We start from the raw sequence: 22,560 nt of genomic DNA on the forward strand, positions 1-22,560 counted from the left end.
ACACGCACAGAGAGAGAGACAAAGCCTCATGCCCACAAGGAGGCATGCTCCAGGGGTCCACTGTGTTGCTGTCAGTATCCTCTCCGGGGGCAATATGACAATTAGTTACCAAAGCAACAACAGAAATACCTACAAATGACAGCAAAATACACCAGAGAGTGTGAGCGGGTACTAGGAGGGGGGTGGCTAACATTTATGAACGGTAGCTGGGGGGTCTGGAGATGAAGCACACACACCGCATAACATGGCCGCACGGTCGCATGGTCGCATGGCAGCCATTTTGATGACACCAGAGGACACTCTTCGCAGCATCAACACGAAATGAAAAGTCGCACGGGATGGGTTGTTGGCTGTGGCACGTTTTAGAGCAAAAGGTGGCACAGCATCTGGGAAAAATTGAACTAAAGCACACTCAGCGGAGCAGCTGAAGCGAAGCTGAAGAATAGGCAAAGGGAAAGTAGCTGAAACAGAGGTTCCAATGGGTAGGGAGGGGTGCCAACCATTTAATTAGAAAATACGCATACACCGCGCCATCCCGTGCTACTACGGTACGTGCTTCAGTCCTCGACTGTTGTTCCCCAGCTTGCCACGACATCAGCAGCATCAGCAGCAACAGAGGCAACAGCACGACTCCTGTCAGCTAATTCATCAATTTCTTTCCATGCTCCAAGATATTTTTTTTGGACCCCCAAGCATTCAATTTTTTTCCACGAAACAATAATTTGTTCGATTATTTGTATGTTTCCACGAATTTGAAAATCTCCCAGAAGCTCCACACCATTGGAAAATCCACTTGAGTGTCGACTCGGTTTATGGTTTGTTTTGACGCTCTACGTTTTGTGTGCTTGACTGTGCGTTTAATTAAGATAAATCGCGTAGAGCTCAAAGGTAATTAGTCGAGATATTTATTACAATTACCTGTCAGCACAACGAGTGCACTTGCCTTCTATTACTATTGCGATTGTGTGTAAATGAACTAACACCCCCTCCGCCACCCCACTTGAACGTACACCAAGTCGTGCACTTCGCTCTAACTATGTTAATTCGTGTGATAGTTCGTTGTGCGGGGCAAAATGTCAAACGGCTGGCGGCACAGTGGTTCCCCGGTATCTCTGTTTTCAGCCACACAAATTGTGCTTCTGGAAAATTCGTAAGCATCAGCCCCAAACCAGGCCCAAAACCCTTCGCAATGACACATTAAAGAACTTGTTCTACATTCGCAGTGTCCGTAGACCTATTACCAAAAAGATAAACGGCCCCATTTAATAGATCGCTTCCAAGTGTTGGGTAGAGGCCCCACAACGGCGGCCTTTTCAAAATACATTCCGTGGCTGGAACTTCTTCATTTTTGGGCCATTAAACGTAATGCTTGCTGGCCAAAAGGAAAAACCCAAACAACAAGAAAGGGAAAACCTGAGTGTTGGGTAGTCGCAGTATTAGGTACCCTTTATATGAAGCAATCCATGATGGTAAGAGATTCAGATTAATAGGGATTGAAAGACAGAATACAATTATTACTGTAATTAATTTTTTTTTTCGTATTGATTTTGTGCACAAAAACATAAACAAAAATCTTAGGATTCGATCTATACTGCAAGTCCCGAATACCCCCTGGTAAGGGTACATGCCCATCGATTAAATAATAACCCACAAACACATCATAATTTTAAGAAAGGTCAAGATTAAATGTTATGGTTTCTTTTTTTCTTTTTAAAAACATTTTTTTAAGTTATTTTTAGCGAAACTTTGTTGTTGTTTTGCAGTCATGCCTGAACCATTAGGCCACACTGTGCCACATTATAATACATATATTATTTATAGACAAGAGACAAGGGAGAGAGTCTAAGCTCTAAGCGGATTAACTGTAATGTTAATTAAAACTTTATCTCTGGACCGAGAGCATCGCTCTCGTCTTTGGGCAACTAATTTGCAAACAAAGTTAATCACGTCTCTCTCTCTCTCTCTATCCCCATCGCATTGATATCCCATATCCCATAGCCATGAATGCTGAATGAGTAGTCGCTACATATCGGGCATATCGCATATTTATGCAAATGAGTGAGCTAATTGAGTATTAATTAAATAGTTGTGGCAAATCCTAAGTGTACATGTGTATTGTGTGGGATTATACTAAGTCGGGAATCAATAGAACAAATGCGGAAGGAGGAGGGAGCGGGCTTTGAATCAATTATGCCAATGCCTGACTGACAAACTGAATGAATGATCAGCGAATGAAATCATAATATCTTTCAAAGAAACTACGAGAATATACAAACGATAGATGTGTGTGTGTGTGTGTACTTGCTGTATTGCCTTATAAGCCGCAGAAGCAATTTGCATAAACAATTAATCATGCAAAGCGCGAAACGTGCACAAAATTCGAAAAGAACAACAAACTAAATTTAGTTGTGGCAATGGGACAACGACTCCTCCCTCCTCCTCGCCAACGAAGGAATCCCAGTCTCTGCAAAAACAAAGGAGAGAGAGAGAGAGAGCGAAAGAGAGACGAGAAGACCAGAAACCGAAACCAAACTCGAACACGATGCCTTTTGCCGACGAGGAGCAGCCTCTCATCGGGGAGGCTTGCGAGGAGGCTTGTCTGAAATTCATAGAAATTGCAGCGCATATGATTCAATTTTGCTTTTCAGCAAAAGAAGCCAAGAAGCCAAGATGAAATAAAACCTAAGGAGAGAGAGAGAGAGAGCCTGTGTGCCTGCGTTGTGTGCTCTGGCAGCGCCAATAAACGTGGCCCAAAAGAATGCAGTCCGAGAAACCAGTTTTAGCGTACAGCCTGTGGATTTTTTTCGATCTCCACAGCGTGACAGGGAGGGAGAAACAGAATAAAACTAAAAAAAGACAGCTCCACCAACAACAAGTGAACCAAATTCTTTTTAACGAGCTTGCACGAACATTTGATCCCCCCAAACCCAAGACCCACGGAGCAGCAGGTAAGTGGGGGGTTTTTTTTTTCTGCCAAAAAGCAACAGAAAACCGAAAAAAACGGAAAGAAACAAAAACAAAAACCGACCATCAGTTTCAGCCGTGGCCAAAGCCAAGAAGTGTTAAACCCGAGCCAAGTTTCTGCCTGTCCGCCGTGTCCGTGTTCATATCTCGTGTCAATTTGCAAGCTGACTTCTTTTTTATATATTTTTTTATTTATTCCTCCTTTTAATGCTACTTTTGTTAGTTGAGTTTTGGTTTTCGTTTTCGTTGTTATATTTTTCTCTCTCAATTTTATTTTTTTTAGTGCGCCGCAAATTTAATTGCAGCTGGACGGATGGACACACCCTTTGCGCGCAAAAGACCAAAAGAGTGTCTTGTCTCCTTTTTCTGGGATACTTCTACATTTTTTGGTTGAATTTGAGTGGTTTTTTGCACAAATTTCGTGGCTACTCCTCTACGCTTGGCTAGGCACCTAAAATATGCCCGGGACACATGCAATGCACTTGGAGGGGGAGATGGACATTGGGATGCACAGGAGGCACAGGAGGCATGACTAAATATAATTATATATTTATGAAATTAAGTTAATTATGCTAAATGCATTTTATTATTTAGTTAGCCGCAAAGCGGCTGTAAGAGCTTTGCCTCTTAAATTACGTGCTCATTCATGGGATTGGAATCGGATTTGGGTTCGGGTTCGGGTTTGGGAATGCTTTTATCCAAAGACATGGCCTGAGACTGGGTCTAGGCCTGATGGCGGCAGTCTGCCCGGCATTGCCTGAGTGACGGACAGACTTGGGGATTGGCCCTGGCCTCTTGGTGCCTGGTGCCTGGTGCCTGGTGCCTGATTCTGGCTCTGGTGTTGATTGGTAAGCGTGGAATACAAATTAATAAATTATACGCCATGCTCTGTACTTTTTTGTCTTGGTTTTTTCTTTCATTTGGGTATTTTTCAGCGATTATTTAATCATTTTTCAGCGAAATGCCGCAAAACCTTTCTCAGGCAGGCTCTTCGAGGGTGTGGACACAGCAATAAAAGGAGTTGAGTCTTAAAGTACTTGTTTAATGGAGTTTTTTTTTTGGGATTATTACAGATAATTCTTGCAATATCCGCTTTTGCCCTCAGCTTTACATCTGCGCCCTTCGTCCGGCAGGCAGAGACCAGCCCCTCGGTTGCATTATGAAGGGTTTTTTGTGGAGCTTATAAACCATTCCAAAAATGACATTCAATGTAATTGCAAAATCGCATAATATTATTAATGATTATTAATTTGATTTGCCAAACAAAAATTGCGCATAAATCACTTATTCATTTCAAATAGATTCAATAGTAATTTTATATCAATTATAATTTTGTTTGGTTTATTCAAATATTTGTTTGCAATTATGAATGACACCAAAACAAGTGTATTCAATTCACAGAAAATAACACTATTCAATCAAGATGGGAAAAAATTAATTTTCCAGTACATTGAAAGAGGATTTTCCACCAAAATGAAATCTATTAAATATGAACGATAAATTCTATAAATGGGTTTTCAAAGGGAATATCGCAAATACACAACTTTTCACAAAGTTATTTTTTACACCAGATAATCTCTTGACTAATTGACATATTTTTCAATTCAATTTGGCATGGAGATTTGGCATTCACACGAAAAATATAATTTGATATTGAGAAATATTTATGCGTATAAAATTGTCATGTAGTAAAGTAAACAATTTCTTTTGGCCATTATCGCAATTTTATGGTCTATATTTAGACCCAAAAGAAGAGAGAGAGAAAAATAAAACTCCATTGTAAAGTCATGTTTACGCCAGTGCCGTGCAGAGATTCAGTTGAATGCCAAAAATAATATTTTTTTCTTTCTTGTTTTTATTCTTATGCTCAGGTTCTGTTCTTCTGCCACCCCCCCAGACCCGAGGCAGCAGCATTTTTGTCAATTGATTCGCCTGTCTGGCTTTTTTCAAATACGCATTAATTTCATTTATTGCAATCATCATGGGTTGTTCTTGCTTGCTGTCATGGCAAGAGCACGAAAGTTGGATGGGAGAAATTTTAGAAGAGAAGAAGAGAAAGAAGAAGGAGCAAAGCTGAGCAGAGCAGCCCACGTAGCATTCCTAGGCACTGATTGTGTTGATTACGATGACCCACTTTGTTTGCCAAGGCTCTCGCTTCCTCTCTGTCTCTCTCTCTCTCTCTGGTTCCAGTTTCAGCACGGAACTCGTGTGCAAAATCCCATCCCACCACCCACCACCCACCACAGCACACCTATACTTCCTCTACCTCTCCCTCTTCCTCTCTCTGTCACTCTCTCTAGTCAAATTCAATGAACTCGAAACTTGCTGATAATACTCGCAATAATAATAATAAAAGTAGTAATAATGTTGTTTTCAAATGACAGCACAGACAACGGAGGAGGACGAGGACAAATGAAGAGGAATGGCACAGAAGAATAGAGTACTACCACGAGTAGCAGTACAAATGGATGTGGGGATGGCAGAATGTGAGGCTTGTCACTCAAAGTTGAACAAGAGATAGATAGATGGCATTGGTTAGCTGGCCGACTGGCTGGCCATTGTAGGCCCTGGGGTCCTGGACCTACATATGTGGATACATTTGATCATAAAAACATATAATGCACATGATATGATATGTTTCGATAAGTACTCGTACACAGACAAACACACACTTGGCATACAGGTCCCGGCTAACATCCATAACAAAGTACTTGAATGTTGCGTTTATTTTTTTAATGGGGTGTACGGCACACAAATCTACGCGTGTGTACAAGTAGAGCTCATATCTAGCTACATAGATGTACATATAAATTGTTGTTTTCCTCTGACCACACAATGACTAGGTGAAAAAACAAAACACAGCACAGGTGTCACCTCCCTTACCCCCACCTTTGGGATGCCCTCCAGCTACAGGCACCATGAAATCTGCTTTTATGCTCGAACAGACGAAACATTTTTCTGCTGCTGCTGCTCTCAAATGGGTAAAGTGTGTGTGTGTGTGTGTGTGTGTGTGTGGGTGGAGGGGGAGGAGGTGGCAACACTCACCTATCGACATGATCGGACATAAAAGTTCTTTGGCATTTGGCAATTTTTGTTTTCTTATTTGGCCAAAGCGTCAATTACTGACCCTGTCCCAGTCCCTGCGCCAGTCTCCTTCTGTTCACTTGTCTCTTTTTATACCCAGGTGATTGCAGAGTTCATTGGGGTGTATTGTTTCAGTAAAAGGTCGGGCATAATATTTCATTTTGGAATCTCACAGATTATGGCAAGAAAAATGTGGAAAGAATAATGTTTCCCTTGGCAATGGTTATTGGGTAAACGATTTACAATTTGTTATATAAATTACTATAGGGTATATACATATATCACGTACCTAATCAAGAAATATTCAAATTTGTAATGGGTATCACTGTAATCGATACATCTCCTACTCTACAGCGTTTTTGTTTTTTTGTTGCCTCCGTTGGCTGTTGTACGTCAATAATATGCGTCATTCTAATACGAAAAAAATAAATAAATAACACAGAAAGAGAGAGAGAGATGGGGAGAGCGGGTCGGCCCGGACCGGGAGAAAAAGGAGGAAAAAAACTCAGGCTTACACGTGGTACTACTTTTAATGGATTTTATTTGTACTTGCCACTGTCGTTGGGGCCCTGTAGCTGGACCCCAGAGAGGGGTACGGCCAGCAGCGCAGGGCAGTGGATATATATTGCCCAACCACACAGGGAAGTGGTGTGGAGTGGAGTGGAGTGGAGTGGAGGGGATTGGTGTTGCAGGGGCCAGGTTCAAGTTGTAAGTGCTATTTCCATTGTTGTTTTGTAAAGTGTTGCCGTTGTTGTAGTTGTTTTATTTGTTGTACTTCTTGTATTTGTGCGTAAGGCAGTCGAAACGAACAATGACAAACAATATTGCCCACCGGCGGAGTTCCAGGGGAGGCAACGGAAGCCGCGACATACGAACGATTGGTTGGAATATCGAAAGAATCCCAACAATTGGCCATGTAAAGCATGAAAGTGGCTTATAAATAGAACCCAGCCATGAATTATGAACGTTTTGGGGTGTAGAGCAGACCGAATTGATTGGCTAGGCCTAAAGTACCTCTTCTCCTCATATGTATCTCTGTTCTTCGGTTAATTGAGAGAACTAAAAACCAATTTTGTCCGCTCTAGTTATCAATTCGATTCAGTCAAAGAAACTAGCACTAGATATATGTACATAAATATGTACAACTTAAGTTTTATATGAGAATTTTATTTATAGTTATATTTTTCTGCGGGGCATCTCCCAGTTGAAATCCCACGAGGCACATTCAGGAAGCACATTCTCTGCTGTAAGTAGTTTGTGGCAATCCCTAAACGATTCCAATCACGATTCAATCTACACTAATGCTCGTATTTATTTTATATTGAGTGCACTCCTTAGGGAGGTCATAACCATAGAAAATAACTTACGGAATGTACGATCTGATAATGCTTTTTCCTATGAAATTTTATGGACTTGTACCTGTAACTACCTCTACAGCTGGCAGTCCACATTTGCAGTCCAGGTATGACCATGAACATTTGTATTTCAAAGGCCGAACGCAAACTCATCCAATTGCAAAAGTATTCATATAAAATTAAGGCTTTTTGCCTCTTTCAATTTTAGGTCGCAGCTGCCACACGCCACAGCTGCAAGCCAGAGCCAAATTTGGTACGGAAATGCTGCCTCATCTAGGCCATTTTTGATAAGGCCTCTACTTTAGACCCAGTTTAAAGCAGAGCTGTGGCCCGCTTGTATGCTATTAAAGTATTTTCTCGTTTATGGCCCACACCCACTGCCACTCCCTCTACTCCCACCGCCTGCGCATAAACTTGGCTCTAAAATTGTAAAAAATGGGGGAAGGGGCGAAAAAAGTTTGCTAATGTGGCGCCACGGCTACGCAAAATTTATGCCAACTAACTTCTAATAATAATTTTAATTGCCAAACGGCAGCACTTTACGCATTATGCCACAGAGTGGGCGAGGGGGGTGCTTGGGTTCTGCTGGAGTTTGCTTTCATTTCATTTTTAATGTTTTCATGAGGGTTTTTTTTTTAATATTTATTTTTTATACAAACATTTTGCAAGAAGTTGGACGGACGCATGGCACATGTTGCAGAAGGAGAAAAAAGGAGGAGGGAGGGAGTGAGAGAGGGAGGAAGGGAGGCTGAGAAATTAAATTACAAATGTCATGCTGACTAGGGGAATATTTTCTTTCATTTTTGTCGCTTTTTCTTCTATTTTGTGTTTCTCTGGTTTTAGTACCCTGCACTCGATGGAGTAGATTTTGGGGTATATTGGGACGTTCTGCTAAAGTGAGGATATCAATTACTATAGGAGCTTATTTTATTTTAATTTGAATATTATTTTATTAGTTGTCCAATAAATGTTTTTCTCAATTTAAAATAATTGTCAAACCATTTTTAGACAATTTTATTCTCAACAAAAAGGGTAACCAATTAGTCCAAATACCCTACTATAACGTTGCCACTTGTTTCACCAAGAAACCTTTCCATGAAATGCGCACACGTGGATGGAGCTGGATGTTGATGTAAAAGAGTCTATGGCTGTGCCTGTGGATGGGCACAAACTGAAGCCTAAATATGCGTATGTGTCTACCGAGCGGAAAAGTACCAAAGCACCAAGAAGAAGTGATCTATAACCGCTCTTCATGAAAGGCTCTATCAACAGAAATAAATTAAAATTAATTGTCGCCTGCTTATATTTTTGCACCTCTTATTATTCCAGTCTGGCGGGACAGACAACGGTTTCTCCAAATACTATAGCTAATATCTATTTGGTTTACTTATGCCACCCCAGGAATGTTAATAAACAAAAACTGAATTGTCATCTTTGTCTAGACGAAAAATACATTAGGAAATGAATTCAATACTTTAGAGTTTGATGGAAAGGAGATCAGATCAATGTCTCAGTGTCACTTTTTTAATGGTAAATGTTTGGAACGTGTAATCTTTTCAGCTATGGGAATTATTTGTAATTTAATGGCTGCTAATAAGAGAGAAAATGATTGATAAATCTTGCAATTCTTTTCATGGCACATTCCAAACACTTCTACACCTCTGGAAGTGCTTTCAGCTGCTCTAAAAAACTCTTCAAAACTCAAGTTAAATCTAAAATGTTCGTCCACTGCAATTTCCTAATTTAACTAATAGAATTTTGTTTTTTATTGGACACCGCACGCGTCAGATAAGTGTCGGAAGGGAGGTGTGTCCTCCTCTCCTTCTCTCTCTCTCACTCTGTAGAGGGGGATGATTTTCGTATAATTGTCAGCACAAAAAAAGGAAATATGTTTCACTGACACTTCCTTTGCCATCGCCATTTCCCCCACCCTTCCACTATCCGCGTTAGAAGATTATGAAATTTATAAAATACTTTCCCCAAAGATTTTTGCTTCGCGACGATGAAAAAATAAAATCTTTGCTCTAGTGCTAAGTGCGACTCTGCCACAGAGCTCTGTAGGGGGAGGGCGAGGGCTGCGAAAGGTCTATGTCCGTCCATGTTGTACTTAACTGATTTTCCCCAAGAATTTTCACATTTCACGGGGTGCGAGGCGGACGTGAGCAGTGGAGAATCGAGTCGAATCGAATCGAAGGCGACCAGCACTAGCACCAGGAGCATCAGGAGCACCAGCGGAGCAATCAGTTTAAAGCTGTCAGGGAAATGCCGGAGATTTTCAATGAGGCTATAAAACGAGGGAAAACTGCTGCGAATAATGCGACGCAGGATCCTCTCCAGGCAGGACACCATCGTCATAGTCTCTCATTCTCATTCCCAACGCCATTTTCCCTTCAGGTCTGTGTGTGCATGTGTAGAAACTTTAATCAGGGAAAATGCGCTATGTACAGATACAGATACACAGATAGAAGGAACAGTTTTCGGGGCTTTAGAGGCGGAGCTCAAGACACCGCAAAAGTCTGCTGCTATTCCCATTCTCTCTCGCCCTCTCTCTCACTCTTCTAACCATTTTAAGCTGTCTCTTTCGGCGCCGGCAGCATTTAGGGCTCATCGTCATACGCCAGCCTCCCATCCTCATGGGGGCCACTCCACACTCCTGTCAAGAGCGGCAAACGCCTTGCATTTTGTGGTCTGGATGAGCCGATTTTCTGTTTTCTATTGCGCCCAGCAAAGCGTTGACTCCTCAAGTTGTTGTTTCAACTGTTTTTCCACCACCCAACCCTCTCCTGCGTGGTGTTGTTTGTTTGCTGTTCTAAATACACTAGCAGAAAGGTTCCAGAGCTGGAGTATTTCAGACTCTATAAGGTATTTCAATGGGGACTGGTCTAAGCTTATGCATATGGACTCTGATGCACAAGTGAATGCTGTAAGAGAGAATGTCAGCGAATATTCATAAGAAACAACATACATGTCGTGTGGCTGAAGCGGCACAATAATAGCTTGGAGCGAATTTCGTTAAAAAGTTTTTTCACTATTTAAAATTAATTAAAATAAATTTGAAACTCTTCCCAATTGCATCATAGAAACTTTTTCGTTCTGTGAAGAGCATCCAACATTTCCAGTGCCTGATTCTTACATTTCTCTTGCAAGTTCCTCTTGCTGGTTGCTGTTGGTTGTGACTCTTGGTTGTTGTTCTTGGTTGTTGCTTGTTGTTCTGGTGGCAGCCAAGTTGTAACGCTGCTTGAGATGTCAAATAGCAGAGCGCCACGCCGCAGCAGCAGCGGCAGCAGGAAGCACTTGGAAATTGAAATCAAGCTTTGGGCGCCAGTTACGCAGACGCCGGTGCCGATTCCGAAGCCGACGGCGACGCCAACGCACCGTAGAATAATAACAACAACAACAAAAGTGGCATGCAACAACAGCAGAAACAACAAAGCAACGAAAGGGTCTCAGAGATATTTGCATATGAATACGTAGCACTCAGAGTGGTAGAGGGGGTGGCGGGTGGCGGCTTTTCGGGTTGTTGCTTCAACAGCAACAGCTACAGCAATGGGGCACACAAACGATTTGTTGCTGTATGTATACGAACAACCAGCAACAACAAGTACATATGTACATATAGGAGCAACAAAAGGAACAACAACAAAAGATCTACTAAGAAAACTTATACCCTTTAGGGATGGAATGACAAGAGCAACCATGGAGCCATGGAGAAGGCGCTTTGATGGCAGCAATTTTTTAAAACTAAATTATATTTTTATTATATGTTCAAGATTCAAGCACCACTTTTAGACCTGCAAATCAGGATTATATAATACTCTAGAAAATGTCAAGTATTCTAAGGGTAATATAAGCAATGAGTGTTAGACTTTAATCAGGATTATATAATACTCTAGAAAATGTCAAGTATTCTAAGGGTAATATAAGCAATGAGTGTTAGACTTCTGGTAGATGATGTGAAAGGCATCAGAAAATATCGACAACATCCCATGTGGTTCTCCTCCACAGAAAGAGATCTCAACTCCCTGGGGGGCAGTGTTTCAAAAATAGGATTTGGGTTATTTTTTAAGGGTATTTGAAGCCTCGACCTTTTCATCCTTTGATGTTTTGATGGCTGCCGCTGCTGCCTGCTGTTGTTGTTTCTGTTTCGTGGGTTTGCCGCCTCCTCCATAGCTTATGGTGTGTTGTGCCTGCGGTGTATTGCCAGCGGCAACAATATTGTTCAACGCTTGATGCCATTTATTGTTGTTGTTGTTGCTGCCTTTAGCAGCGGTGGGCGCTAGATGGCGCCACACGCTAGCGAAAATTGAATAAGAGGCTCGAAGACTTGAAGGCAATTCCCCGGCAAAATATGTAGGCAGGCGAGCAGGCAGTTGAAGGAGGCATGCGGCACAGTCAGGCAAGCGGAAAGCAGGAAGCTATACCAATAACAAACACACATACATTTCCCTCCCACCAACTGAAAAAGAGACTCCCACCCACACACACACACACAGACACAGCTACACATGGAGAAGTGTAACAAGGAAAAGTTATGTAGTGTTCCATGCCATGTTGTTCCTCCTCCCGTATACCTTTCCTTTCCCCTCTATAACGGGACGAGTTTTTCCTTCTTTTTTTTTGCTGGCTCCCTCTTTTTTTCCCCAGTTTTCCTTTTATTTTTGCTTGTTTTGGGTTACTTTGAATTTAATGGAAAATTTATTGACGACATGCCGCTTAGTCGTTTGACTTGGACTTGGACTTTTGCCTTTGCCGTTGCCTTTGCTATTGCTGTTGCCCCCAAAAACGTTGCGCCCGCAGGCGGCAGCAGCCACAGCCACCCACCACCCACTGCCACCCTTGGACTAGCTATTTTCCGGACCTACTCTAGCTCCTGCACTGCTTTCCCTCCGCTGTTTGGGGTTCTGTGTGCTCTGTCATGTGTGCAAAAGTTTTCGCATTTGGTTTGGTTTTATGAACTTACCCATGCCCTGTTTTTTTCTTCCAAGCAATTGGGGATAAATAGTTGATGATTGTGTGTGTGTGTGTGTGTGTGTGTGTGGTGCTAAGGAGTTGGGGAAATGAGGGATGACCGCATGATATGTCCCTCGAATTGATTGATTGTCTCTCAGGCACATTGAGAAAGCATTTTAAACGTTTCCCATATGCCGAAATGCGGGTGGTACCTCAATCCTCCCCCCAGCATCATGCTTCAGTGGCGTTGGGCATTTCATTTTATTTCTTTTCTATTTGCATTTTGGCTTTTGCTTTTGTGAAAGGATAAATGCTCCCACGTGAGAATGTGACAGGTGTATCTCTCAATTTATTTCATAATTCCAAGCAAAACAGATGCGGGCCATGCCGCGCTCTCTCTCCGTAACCCTCTTTGTGACTTGTTCACTTAGTAATAAATTAGAATTATAATTTCGCTTAGCCAAATCAACGACGCAATAACCGACCCGATGGTCGGCTTACATGCAAAAGGACTATTCCCGAGAGCAACCCCCACGAGAAGCGAATGCCAAAAATAAAGTAGAGGGTAGTTTTTTGGCTACGCCACTCACACACACACACAGAGAGAGAGAGAGAGAAAAAATGCTCAATCCTCAACGGGTGGGCGATCTGGAACACCGTCGAAAACTTTTCTCGCGTGTTTTACCAACTTTAATATTTTATGTTGCTGATTTTCTTTATGGGATTTGGCTCTAGAAAACCAAGGGACAAGCACTCGAAGAAGCACCCCACACAACCCCCAACCCCATCCTAGTGCTTTGAAAACTCAACAAGTTTTTGGCCAAGACTCCTCAGGGAAGAAGTCTTGGCTTGGAGTGTGGAATGCGGACACGCCTGCCCCGTTACGCCATTACTTTATGATTATTGCCCAAGTTTAGAGCGGGATCGAAAACGGTGGGCGGGGTGGGCACTAGCTGCAAGGATTTCTTTATATATATTCAAGAAGTGGTACAGTACTCACCTGTTGTTGGCTGTTTGGTGAGGGTCAGTCCTCCATTGTTATCGGTCAGCAGCAGCAGTGGCAGCAGCAGCAGCAAAATCTCAAACAGTTCAATGGCAAAGAGGCTTCGATTGTAAAACAAAAACATTGCAATCGCAGGACGTGTGTTCCGCTGGCCAGTGTATGCCCTTTGCCCGATGGCTTCTGCTCCTCCTCCTCCTCCTCCTCCTCCTACTTCAGCTACTCCTCAAACTCCTCCTCCTCCTTCTGGCTGGCTTTTCCTGTGCGTTCGATGCCAAACCAAGTCTGTGGCTATGTCCTATATCGGGGATACGATTACAACAACTGTTGCTGCTTCCAGTTAGTCTTCCGCTTGGGCCTTTTGTTTTGGGGATGTTACGCCGAGTATTTTGTCATTGTTGCTGTGGCTCTCCTTCGAAGATGGAGCGGCGGATTGGAAAAATCAAATCACTGAATTTTATTTACTAATCTAACGGCGACACACACACAAGGGCAAACGGGGGTGGCACACAAAAGTATGCTAATATATTTTGTGGCACGGGGACGGGGGGGCAACGCTCGCCACACGCATAAATATTTTACGCGTGCAACAGTGCGTATACGCAATTAGTTTAATAGTCCGCACAAACATTACCGCACAACATGATGGGCTGCCAGGACCCTGAATCTCCCGAACCTGGCGCCAATTTCTTTAGCTGTCAACATTCAAATGGATGAGACATTTAAAATTTATGATAAAAGCCAACAGCCGAAACAATAAAGCTTCGCTGTGGGGGGGTCGGAGATTTTGAATGCAAGAATGCTCTTCCATACACCAAGGATATGTTTATTTCTTCCTTATATACTACATGTCTAAATAAATCTTTACCTAATTACATTTCCTTTTAGCTTTTAATTGCGAAAATTTTAGAAACTTTTCCAGAAGTTTAGCCTCTGCTTCTCATCATTAAATGTGCGTTTAAGATTCTGCCATATCGATTCATTCATATACTTCCACTGACTGCTGGCAGCACTTTCTTTAAATAAAAGTAAACGATTTCCTAGAAATAAGTGCCTCAAAGAGGTTTTAATGATTTTCCCTATGCCATATTTCATTTTTTTAGTGGAAAAAAAAGGTTTCTTGTAAAATAGAAGTGAAAGGACCCTTGACCAGACCTAGAGTATATATTTCACTTTTAATCCGTGCTCGTAATTCCAGAGCTTGGTAGAAATTTCGAGACACTTTGCGCCATAGGCCACAGGCCAAGAGTAATCCTCAATCTGCGTTCATATCCCTTTTAAGTATCATCTATGTATCATCATTAAATTTGTACTGGCTTTTGTGTTCCGGTTTAAGCTGTGATAAATTCTGTGACTCTTCCACGGGGAAGATGATGATTCTTCGACCCACATCTCTGCCGACTTCTGGCGGCGGCGGCCACTACGGTTCCATTGCCATTACGCACGAATCGTGCCGTAATCATAATGCTGATGCTATGATGCTCTGATGATGATGGTGCCATAAAAGGCAGCGGGCACATTTCAATTCCACAGGCAGAGAGACAGAGCGACAGCGACAACAAGTACCACAAAGGCGCGTGTATCTGAAAGATACATTTTCTAGCTTTCTAGAGTGCTCGGATTCGCGCGGCAAACCAAAGTGAGCGAGAGAACACAAAACAAAACAAAAAAATCATCGCATAAATGAATGCTAAAATATATTTCGGCTGTGGCTGTGGCCGTGGCTGTGGCTGCCTCTGCCACTGCCACAGCCTCGCTCTCTGCTGTTGCCGCTGCGGCGCCATTACTGTTATTGCTGCTGTTGCTTTTTTCCACTATCAAAGGCTTTTGCAAAGCCACACGCTGACGCCAGCTGCGACGCCAACGGCAAACCGCGCGACAGCTACTGAGGCTGCAGCCACAGACAAAGTTTTATATGTATGACAATTGCTTTTTTGTTGCGACCAACAAAAAAATTGTAAAAAAATTCAATAAATCAAAAGAAAATGCAAAAATCTGCCAAAACAAAAAACGAACAAGAAACAAAACAAGAAGCAAAGCATTTGCTAGTCGAAGATTTAAATACTCTGCCGGAAAAGTGGGTGCAAAAATAAAAAAGAATGCAAAAATGCTGGCATATGAATCGCATCTAGAAATATTTGAATAAAATGTTGGCTAAATCGGACGGAACTTTGGCTATTCCTACAGCTACAGAATACCCTTTTAGCTAAGCAAACTTTTAGCCACATCTAAAATACCTCGTTTCAAGGATATAATTCTGTAGAAAAAGTGAATTTCTATGGGTTTTTCACTTTTGCTGTCGGCAACGACAAATTTTTGCCCATGCATTGCGGCGTTTATTTGTTGTGTGGAGGACCCCTTTTGTTTACAACTTTTAATATACAATATTTTGTAGTTTAACAAAAAAGTTTCATCGCCCGAAAGGACAACCCGAAACCGTGTGCCCGTGCCAGTACCGTACGAAAAAGGAATTTAAGCCCCAAACGAAAAACCTCAATTTGAGAGATAAGCAAGAAGCGTAGCGGAAATCGTATTGGGGGTTCTGATTCTGGTTCTCTGTGTGTTATATAAAACAAATTGAACAATGTATATGTATGCGAAATATCGGGCAAAAACACACACACACACATGCACGTATGCAAAGGCAGAGCCAGAGAGAGAAACAGGCGCTCAGAATGGATAAAAGTTTGTTTTGTGTTGGGCAGAGGGAGATGGAGAAGGCAGAGAAGGAGAGCAAACAAAAATTCAGCAACGACGCAAAAATTTCGATTTCCTCGAAATTTGTACCTCGTTTTGTTGTTCTTCTATTATGCTTATTTCTTGTATTCATCATCTGCTCTGGCTCCTGCTGTTTGTTGTTGCTGCTGTGCTTCTTTCTTCAACCATCATCGAGTATCAGAGTACACGGCCGTGTTCTCAGTTTCACTTCCGCAAGAATGTGTTTCAGTCGTGGAATGGCTATAAGGCGGTTTTAAGTGCAAGCAGAAGTGATTTATGGGCTGGACTCGGAGATCGCTAAACTGTCGCCAAACCAAATCAATATTTTTCCTTTTTCAACTTCACTTTCGGTCAACAGTTTTGTGAAAACGAAACTGGGAACAAGGCCTGATAATTCATTTTGTTTGCAAATAAAGTAAAGCAAAGAAAAACAAAGAGAAAAGAAGCAACAGCAGAGAAACATCAGCAGCAGTGGCAGCGCAGGCAGCAGCGCAGCTTACTAAGCTTTTTCTGAGCATCATCATCGGCATCGCCATCCCACTCCAATCTGATGCCTGTTTTTGCTCCTTGTTTTTGCTACGCTTTCGCTTTGTTGCGTCCGAGAGCTTTGACTGCTGCCTGCGCTGCCGCTGCTGCCTACCGTTCGTAGTAGAAGAGGAAGAACTACTGTACTTTGGCGGTCATGTTTTTATTGCGTTTCCATATCCTTCTCTTCGGTGGAGTGTTGGAGGGAGTTTGCTTTGTTTGGAATATGCGAGTTTTAAAATATTCATTTGTCAGTTTTTTGCACACCCCCGCAGCACGCACTCTCACTCTTTCTCTCGCTTACTCACTATCTCGCTGTCGCTTATATTATGTCATAATTTGCTTTTGAGACAGGACTAAACAATGCTGGAATTTTTGGCAATTGAACTTCTCTCTCTATCTTCATCTCTTTCTCGCTTCAACCGGCAGACAATGAATGAATCACATTTCGTTTTCATTTGATTTGCCATAAACACACACACATACACACACACATAGTTCCATCTCTCTCTGTTTCTGTCTCTGTGCACGCATTGCACCGGCTCCTGTTGCCCGCGCCCGTCTCCCCCGTCTTTGTGTTTGCGTTTGCCTTTGCTTTGCCCTGTCTGTCGTTGTTGTTGTTGATTCGCTACCTTTGTTTTGTGTTGTTTCTTCTTTGCATTTCCGTTTTACGTTTGTATTTCGTATTGCCTTTGCACCATCGCACGCACACGGACACGCACACGAACAGCGCTGCCCAAATCAACGGAATTACGCGCACAATTCGCCCAAAGCTTTGTTGTTTGGCATTTTTTGTTTGTTGCTTTTGTCGCCCCGCTTGGCCCAAGACACACAACACAACGCTCGCAAAAATCACCAAGATTCAAAGATTCGCCCAGCAGATTCTAGCAGATACTACGACGGCTACGCGGAGGCGGCGCTGGCGCTGGGATTACAACGAAATTGCGAACGCGGGCCCGCAGCTTTCCCAGCAACCGGAGCAAACAAGTCCAAACATGTACGCCATTCCAAAGAGGAATATGTTGGCTTGGCGCTGAAAGCTAAAAATGTAAAAAACTTTTAATTCAAACTCGTGTGGTGTAACCAGTAGCAAGGTGTGCTCGTACAACGAGGTGGGATTTAGCAACCTTAAATGTTACTTCGAATTGTGCGAAACGTCACCCGGTTGTGCTAATACACCATCGTTCTAACATTTCTCGAAAGCCGAGAGAGCACGATTTTCGTGTGCTTACAGCAGCAAGTTATGTTAAATCGCTCTCTTTGAAAGCTTTTGCGTAAGCTTGCGTTTATTTGCCGGCATTTTTGTTTGCGCCGGCTGCGTACGAAATTTCAATGGCAACGTCGGCGTCGACGTCGAGAGCATGAATGAAACGAAAGAAAAACAGTAAAAAAAAGCAAAAGCAGTGGTGCCAGACAGTGCAAAGATATGAAAGGGAAACTTGGAAGACAAAACAGAAAGAATTGTTTAAATTTGAATTGCAAGAAAAAACCGCTTGAAATGTACAGTAACGTTTTGCATTTATTAAACTGTGTTCAGTACAGAGAGTGTGACACGTTTTATACAATTGCCGTTAGGTGTAAAATGTCTCCAATTGGTGGAACGAAAATTTTGATTTTCGATTTTATATGATAAAACTCTACTCTAATCGGAGTCCGAGCGGGTGGATGCCTTCTTTGACTTTTTATGCTTGCGCTTCTTGTCGCGATGCCGTTCCTCGTGACTACCCTCGCGCTTGCCACGGCTGGTAGAGGGCTGTTCGCCAGGCGTTGCGGCCGCGGCACTAGGACCAGCTCCTCCGTCGCCCGTTCCACTGCCGTTGTGATCCTCGTCGTGCAGCTTCTTGAGCGTCTCCGCCTTGAGGCGCTCCAGTTCGCTCAGCTCTCTGGTGGTGCGCTCCTTCTCGAGATCGTCCTGTCGCTGCTTCTCGGCGCGGCGCTCCTCCTCTTTGGCTATCTCCTTGCGCATGTGCTCCTTCAGCAGCAGCGCTGCCTCGGCTCGCTTCTGCATCTTTTCGCGCGCCGCCTTCTCACGATCCTCCTCCATGGGCAGGGCCGAGGTCAGCTTGGGCAGGGGGCTGCTGCGTGAACGGCGACGGGATCTGCTGTTGCTGCGCGAGGAGCTGTGTCGGCGGCCGCCACGACTGCGGCTGCGTCGATGCTCGGGCGAGGAGTCCAAGCGCCTACGTCCTGTCGAGTCTTGGCGCCGTTTTGGTGGCGAGTCCTGCTTCTGTTTTCTGTTTCCTGCCGGCGACTCCTGCCGCTTGCGCACGGGCGAATCCTGACGCTTCCTGGCCACCGGGGACGATTCCGGACGACGTCTGTCTGGAGATTCCTGGCGTCTGTGATTGCCTGCCGGCGACTCGTGGCGACGGCGATCGGGCGTTTGCTGTCGCCGCCCACGGCTGCGCGAACGCTGCTGCTGCTGCTGTCGGCGACGATCGCCGCTGGGCGATGCCCCCCGTCCGCGTATGGGCGACAGGGGGAAACGATTCTTGTACTCGTCCTGGGAGCGCGAGCGACGGCGACGTCCGCCGCCATCGGAGAAGGGATTGCGTCGGCCGCGATTCATCTGGTTCTGATGCTGGTTCTGAAATTGATTCTGATGTTGGCCCTGAAACTGGCCCTGAAACTGGCCCTGATTATTGCCCCCCTGGCCACGTCGTCCCGGCGGCGACCACTGCGCCCTACGTGGCGGAGAGCGACGGGAACGCTGGGCAGAACGGGAGCGACTCCGCGGATTGCGGTTGCGCAGCGGCTGTGAGGCAGAGCGCTCACGGCTACGCCTTGCTGGCTGTCTATCGCGATCTCTGGGCTTCTCCTCTTGGGTTTTGCGATCCTCGCGCTTGGGGCGACTCTCTGCACGCTCCTTTTTCAGTGGCGCCTCTGCCTTGGCCTCGGCCTTGCTTGACTTCTTCGACTCCTTGCTGGGCAGCACCTCAGGGGCCTCGGGCTCTGGCTCGCTATCCGTCTGCTGCTCGTAGTCGAGGGCATTCATGTCCACAGACTTGCGACGCTTGGGTGGTGCAGCAGCCGCATCCTCTTTTGGCTCCTTGGCCTTGCGTTCGGGCAGGTCCTTGCTGGTTGTGGGCTTGTTGCCCTTGTGATCGGGCGATCTGTCTGGCGTCAGTTTACCGCCGTAGGTGCTGGCATGCGACAGCTCAAAGAACGATTTTTTAGGATTCTTGATGGCCTCCTCGTGACGTTTCTTGCGTTCCTGTTCGCGGCGCCGTGTCTCCTCCTCACGCATTTTGCTCTCCTCCTCGATGCGCTCTAGATCCGAGAGCTTAATGGTCCGCTTCTGGGCATGCTTCCAGTGCGGCGGCGTATTGCTTCTCGAGCGACTGCGAGACGGTGTGCGGAAACGCTGGAAACGGAATTGGAATTTGATTTTCTGGCTCATAGTGGATGCAATTTTTTACTTACGAACACGCCACGCCCCTTGACAATGCGCCCGCTACGTGATGTGGGTGGCGGTGGTTGCTTCTTCGACCAGCCAAATGCATTCCGATTACGATCCCGCTCCCGTTCACGGTCCTTGCCCCGTCCTTCCCGATTCCGTTCACGGTCCACATCGCGGCCATAGCCAAGATCTTCGCGCACCTCACGCTCCTCCCGATCCCTGGACCGCGACTTTTCGCTGCGCATGAGAAATTTATTCGATACCTGAGCGGGAAAAGCAAACTTCAGTTTTGTGGCTAGGTTAGATTATGGAAGGGGCTGTACCTCGGGTATCTCGTTAGGATCTATCTTGGTGATGGTGACCAAAGGATGCAGTTCGCCTTCCTCTTGCTCTTCCTCATCATTGTCTGGCTGTTGCTGGGCATGGCGACCATTACCACGTCCTTTGTCACTGCTGTTTTGGATGTGCAAATTTAGAGGTAGGAAAAATCTCTTAATAATCCATATCCTTACTCTTCGCTCTCGCTGGCCTTAGCCTCCTTGCGGCGCTTCTTCTTTTTGTCCTTGCGCTGCTGCTGTGTCTTGACATCCGCCGTCTCCTCGCTATCCTCCTCGCTGTTTGTGTCATCTGTGGCCGTTGAGCGCTTGCGGCGCTTCTTCTCCTTTTTGGCTGTGGAACGAGTGAGTAGAAATTTGGCATGAGAACTCCAATGCTTCCTCTAACAATCACTAACCCTTTGTCTGTCTGATCAGTTCACCACAATTGGCTATGGCCGCATCCTGCAGCGGTCGCGAGTTCCTGTCAACGGGCAGCTCTTCCAATTGGCGAACCAACTCCTGCCCGGTTATAACTTGGCCAAATACAACATGGAGACTGCAAAGACAAAGATTCGGATTAGCATTCAAATTGGATTGGTTATTCGCGGGTGCAACGGATTACTCACTTGTCCAAATGTGGCGCAGGCTGTGTTGTACTACAATGAGAAACAGAAGAAGAGAAAAGATATTCTTTACACTTTGCTAACTTTTTTTGGAGTTGTTGTTTGTTGTTGTTGTTCTTTGTTGTTGTTGCTGTTCTTTCGGCTATTCCGCTGTTTTTTTTTGTCGCTTTGCCTTTTGTGCAACAAAGTAAAAGAGACCAAGGTGCAGAACCACGTCAAGCAACGACCACAGAATGCCTGGTCAGTGGCTTTGGAGACTGTAGACACATCAGGCGGGTACATCTTTGGGGGACATCCACACAGGCAGGCAGAAATAGAGGGAACCCAGTGGGCCGCCATCTACGATGCAGCAGCCGCAGCTAGTGGACGGTGTCGGGGGGAGGCACCACAGTAGGAGTAGCCGAGTAGGAGGAGTAGCAGCAACTGCCGGCCACCCACAGATAGACCACAAGACGTATGCATTGCAGGGGGATTGCAGGTGGTTGGTAGATTGGTGTTGGGTCGGTCGGTCAGTCCCGCCGCAGCTCAAACAATTCTGTGCGCGCGCTAATCCCCGCTAAATGGCAATAGATTAATGAACAACAACAGATGTTTAAAATTGATCAAATAAATGTGATTTAGAACGTGCTGAAGACTCGAACATAACTGTAAAGATAATATAGATGGCATGGCGTGGAGGGGGGGTTAGCGCTGGCCCCGCAACGAGGCGAACTTACATAAAGAACTGCGAGCCATTTGTGTTCTTGCCGCGATTTGCCATCGACAGCAGGAATGGGCGGTCGTGCTTCTTTTCAAAGCTTTCATCTGTCAAATGCAAACAACAAATCGGTCTTTAATTATTGATTTTTTCCAATATACACACGCACACACACGCAAGAGCTCGCATATGTACACACACAAAAAGAGAGGGAGAGGGCACGCTGCTTACCCTCGAATATGCCGCCATAAATTGATTCGCCGCCGGTACCGTTGCCTGCACTGAAATCGCCAGCTTGGACCATAAAATCCTTCACCACACGATGGAAAATGGCCCCCTTGTAGTGCAGTTTTTTCTCTGTAATCAAACCAAGACCCTTTTCGCCCGTGCAAAGGGAGCGAAAATTCTCGGCCGTTTTGGGAGCCACATCGCTAAATAGTTCGAAAACAATGCGCCCAACGGGCAGACCGCCGAGCGTTATGTCGAAGAAACAACGCGGACGCGCAGCACTCGCGTCACGCTTATTTACCGTCATTATTTATATTTATTTATTTACTTTTTCTCGAACAGAATTGTATTTTGATAAAATTTTTCACGAATTTTCGCGTTGCACAATGTCGGCTTGCTTTTAGTGTGACCCGTTGATCAAATATGCCGACTGAATCAGAAATATACCATAAACTCATTTTTAACGAGAAAGGACGTGTGAGACGCTTCTTACTCGTCACAACCTTTATACCAGGTAGTCAGTACTACATATGCACCTTAGCGGTGTTTTGTCAAATTTTAAATTTTTTCTTCAACTGTCATCTACATCTACAACACTTCTCACACCAACACGCTCCTTTAGCTCCGCCCTTCCCTAGGCCCACACACTGCAGACTCGCGGCAGAGGCAGCGCCCGCATTCAAAAAAAAGCAAATATAA

General features: G+C 44.6%; 2 protein-coding genes across 3 annotated transcripts in view; both read right to left on the minus strand.

Annotated features, from left to right (window-relative positions):
* Nucleotides 1–17,622, minus strand: part of LOC117582945 — a 61,962-nt gene extending 44,340 nt beyond the window's left edge. Inside the window, exons 1-2 of one of the 2 annotated variants that reach the window (XM_034271054.1) lie at nucleotides 17,229–17,622; nucleotides 13,354–13,765 (exon numbers count right to left, since the gene is read on the minus strand). In XM_034271054.1, coding sequence (XP_034126945.1) covers nucleotides 13,354–13,480 — 127 coding nt within the window. In that variant the 5' untranslated portion in view covers nucleotides 13,481–13,765; nucleotides 17,229–17,622. Of the gene's footprint in view, nucleotides 1–13,353; nucleotides 13,804–17,228 lie in introns of both variants that reach the window. The other variant, XM_034271055.1, reaches the window with a different exon arrangement.
* A 615-nt stretch (nucleotides 17,623–18,237) lies between these two features.
* On the minus strand, nucleotides 18,238–22,269 carry LOC117582947 (peptidyl-prolyl cis-trans isomerase G). The gene is made up of 8 exons (XM_034271056.1): nucleotides 21,865–22,269; nucleotides 21,653–21,740; nucleotides 20,940–20,969; nucleotides 20,730–20,869; nucleotides 20,509–20,665; nucleotides 20,320–20,449; nucleotides 20,020–20,259; nucleotides 18,238–19,960 (listed from the first exon to the last, which is right to left on the minus strand). The coding sequence occupies exons 1-8, from the start codon at nucleotides 22,166–22,168 to the stop codon at nucleotides 18,239–18,241; spliced, it is 2,811 nt and encodes a 936-aa protein (XP_034126947.1). The 5' UTR covers nucleotides 22,169–22,269; the 3' UTR covers nucleotide 18,238.
* Between the last annotated feature and the right edge of the window lie 291 nt (nucleotides 22,270–22,560).

The sequence above is a fragment of the Drosophila guanche genome, unplaced genomic scaffold (genome assembly GCF_900245975.1).
Source record: "Drosophila guanche unplaced genomic scaffold, DGUA_6, whole genome shotgun sequence".
Taxonomy (NCBI): domain Eukaryota; kingdom Metazoa; phylum Arthropoda; class Insecta; order Diptera; family Drosophilidae; genus Drosophila; species Drosophila guanche.

Bases quoted from the DNA above. Each gene is read 5' to 3' on its own strand.
- LOC117582947 (XM_034271056.1), bottom strand. From the start codon at position 22,168: ATGACGGTAAATAAGCGTGACGCGAGTGCTGCGCGTCCGCGTTGTTTC. The intron at 20,870-20,939 runs GTGAGTAATCCG...TTGTCTTTGCAG, and splicing joins CCTGCGCCACATTTGGACAA to TCTCCATGTTGTATTTGGCC. The intron at 20,450-20,508 runs GTAAGGATATGG...CATCCAAAACAG, and splicing joins AAGGCCAGCGAGAGCGAAGA to CAGTGACAAAGGACGTGGTA.